Source organism: Vombatus ursinus, unplaced genomic scaffold (genome assembly GCF_900497805.2).
Source record: "Vombatus ursinus unplaced genomic scaffold, bare-nosed wombat genome assembly UNPS02015106.1, whole genome shotgun sequence".
Classification (NCBI taxonomy): Eukaryota; Metazoa; Chordata; class Mammalia; order Diprotodontia; family Vombatidae; genus Vombatus; species Vombatus ursinus.
In genome coordinates this window covers 1,728,514-1,731,696 of record NW_020954884.1, presented here as the reverse complement: position 1 = coordinate 1,731,696, position 3,183 = coordinate 1,728,514, and the positions used below count along the sequence as shown (strand labels likewise).

Sequence of the window (3,183 nt, the reverse complement as noted above, 5' to 3'; positions counted from 1 at the left end):
GGAGGGCTAAGTCTTCCAGTTCAGGAACAGACTGAGGGAGGGAAGGCGCCGAATTGAGAATGGGTAGAGTGTGTCCCATCATCATCTGGATCACCCTTCTCTGTACACATGGCTTTTCAGTCTCTCTTAAGTTGTACTACCCAGAACTAGATGTGCAGGGTCTGATCCACGTGGAGAGTGGTAGGTGTATCATTACGTAACTGATTCAGTACTCCATGCTTCTATTAAAATGCAGTCTATGATTGAATTAGCTTCTCTGGCTGCCAAATTACGCTGTTGACACTATGGAATTTGCTGCTAATTTAAAGTCCATAAATCTTTTTCACTTGAACTACTGAAAAGATAAGTCTTCATTATCTTATCCTTTTTTTTTTTTTTTTTGGCTAGACAATGGGGTTAAGTGACTTGCCCAGGCTCACACAAATAGTAAGTGTCAAGTGTGTGAGGCTGGATTTGAACTCAGGTCCTCCTAACTCTAGGGCCGGTACTCTATCCACTGTGCCACCTAGCTGCCCCTGTCTTATCCTTTCATAGGTCATTAGTAGATGAGCAATTATTAAATGCCTGCTATGTGTCAGGCACCATGCTAAATGCTACTGAATGCTACTTATGCCCATGAAGTCATGAATCCTTGCAAGTATCAAAGTTCAAAGCAAAGTGTTCCCATTTATTCCTGTTAGACGTTTCCTTGTCAGTTTAGCCTATTGTTTGAGCTGGTTGAGAGTGCTTTGGATCCTGAGCCTGTCCTCTAATGGATTAACTGTCCTTCCCAGATTTGTGCATGATCTGTGGATTGGAGAATCCTAATGCTACTCAAGTTCATCCTTGTACATGAATGGAAAGGTCTTGAGGGTTTGTAAGTAGTTGTCATCATCATCGTCGTCATCATCATCATCATCATCATCATCACCATCACCACCACTATCATCATCATCATCTTCTTCTTCTTTAAAGCTTCCCTTTAGACCTTTTTTCCATATGTCTACTCAATGCAGAATGAAGTACTTCCACTGCAAAATCAACTTCCTGTTTAGTGATGCACATTGGGGGTGCGATTCGGAATGTCTGGAGAGAGAATAGAAAAGAGTAAACTCTAGATTGTTGCTGAAATCAATGTGGCTCAATGGAAAAGCATTAAAAGGGACCTAGGAGTACTGTTTCCATTATGCTGCTCCTATTGGTCACTGGCAATAACTAGTTATCTTCAATAAATAGTTCACTTCTATAATATTTGCACATTGTCATTGTCTTGTTAGGATTTTAGAACTGTTTGATTTGCTGGTAAAAATGTCATGACTAGGACAAGAAAAGAATAATATCTCTCCAGGAAAATGTCATTATTTTGATAAGAATTGGTAGTGGTATGGTTCCTTCTCATCTTTAAGTCTCTGCCCTGAATAGTAGACTCCTTTAAAGTTCCTAGACATGGTGGAGTTGGGGAATACAGAATACCTTACTAGTGTATGTAGTACTGGACTAGCAGAGACAGTGGCATTGAAAAGATCTGAGGGAGGGAGTCTTGCTGGGGAGGGCAGGCAATGGGTCCTCTGAACTCTGGAGTCTAGTTTTGTTTTTCTTTTTCTGGAAACCATTTGCTATATGAGAATACACTTTCCAGAAGCCACTTGCTACATAATAAATGCTAGGTAACTATAAGTATTATCTCTGACCACATTGCATGAGTGGATAAGGATAATAGGGATAAGCAAAATTTTGAGTAAGAATAACAATAATTGTTTTGACTGTAATTTAGATTAATCGTCACTAAATATTTTTTGTCCACTATTATAATTTTAGTATAAACCTATTCATAATAATTTTAGCTGTTTCTTTGGATGGTTGTTTGAATTTGTTGGTAGAGGGGGGCAGAAGGTTTTCCTACCTCAAAAAAGCACTTTTACCCAGAAATCCATAGGATTTGGAGGAAAAGTTCACTGCCATTTTGTGAATCACCTGAGCATTATTAGCCAGAGGGGAGTGGCTACTGACCCGACAATATGACATGATAATCAGTATTGTTAGGCCTTGAAATATGAAAATATATAGCGTAGGGGCAGGTCATTTAGTACACACTCCCACTGCCAAGAAGGAAACAGCATTAGAAAGTTTGGTTAGATTTCAAATAGTTGGACACTTGGACATTTCAATGAGAACAGCTCCGGTTTTTTCATACCTGACTAAAAAGTCCACCTCTGCCAAGTATAATCCCCATGTCTTTGCAGTCTTCATGGATTAGATTCATTTCTTTGTGAGGAAGAGGCTGGCGGCTTTCCTGTAAATCAATTGATTTATTATTTTAAAAAAACCTACATCACTTTATTCAAGTGTTTAATATCATAATTTTAAAGAAAATGCAATTGATCCAATTGGAAGAGACTCCAGAGGCCCGTACCTGACCAGGAGTCCCTTCTACAATACAAATGCTCATCTGGTCTTGACTTGGTGAAAGGCAGTCCCTTTCATTTTTGGACAGCTCTAATTATTAGGAAGTTTTCCTTTACATTGAACCTAAATTCTTTCTGCAACTTCCAGTGGGTCTGGGAGAAAATAAAATAAGTTGAATCCTTCTTCTACTTAACAGCCATTTAAACATTTCAAGGTGCTATTATTTCTCCCCTTTTCCCCTTCTCTTCCTTTCCCCAGACTAAACATCTTCAAATTCTTGAACCTCAGTAAGAGCATGAAGTCCATGCCACCACTATCTTGGTTATTCAATTCTGGAAGCTTTCTAGCTTATCAACGTCCTTTCCAAACTGTGGGACCCAGAATTGAACACAATATTTTCAATGTGGTCCTGGGCAAGGTACAGTAGCACTAGAATTTCCCTCATTAATCTAGATCCTGGGCACCTCTTCATGCCACCCAAGAACACATTAGCTTTGTTGATTTGTAATGAGATTGCATTTTGCTAATAATCCCAGATCTTTTTCAGATGAACTTTTTTCTAGCTAGGATTTCCCCATCTTGTACTGGTGAGGTTGATTTTTTGAACTCAAGTATAGGTTAACAATTTTATCTTATTGGGTTCATCTGACTGTTCTAGCTTGTCTAGGTCATATAGTTCCAACTTGTTAGCTTTACTTCCCTGCTTTGTATCATTTGCAAATTCAATAAGCATACCATCAATACCTTCAGCCATGGTCAATACACACACACACACACACACACACACACACACACACA

The 3,183-nt window shown here is 39.0% G+C and overlaps 1 protein-coding gene across 1 annotated transcript in view; it reads right to left on the bottom strand.

Annotated features, from left to right (window-relative positions):
* Window positions 1–445: 445 nt before the first annotated feature.
* AGXT2 (alanine--glyoxylate aminotransferase 2) overlaps window positions 446–3,183 on the bottom strand; it is a 55,849-nt gene continuing 53,111 nt past the window's right edge. Inside the window, exons 13-14 of the mRNA XM_027846264.1 lie at window positions 2,174–2,272; window positions 446–1,065 (exon numbers count right to left, since the gene is read on the bottom strand). Coding sequence (XP_027702065.1) covers window positions 949–1,065; window positions 2,174–2,272 — 216 coding nt within the window. The 3' untranslated portion in view covers window positions 446–948. The remainder of the gene's footprint in view (window positions 1,066–2,173; window positions 2,273–3,183) is intronic.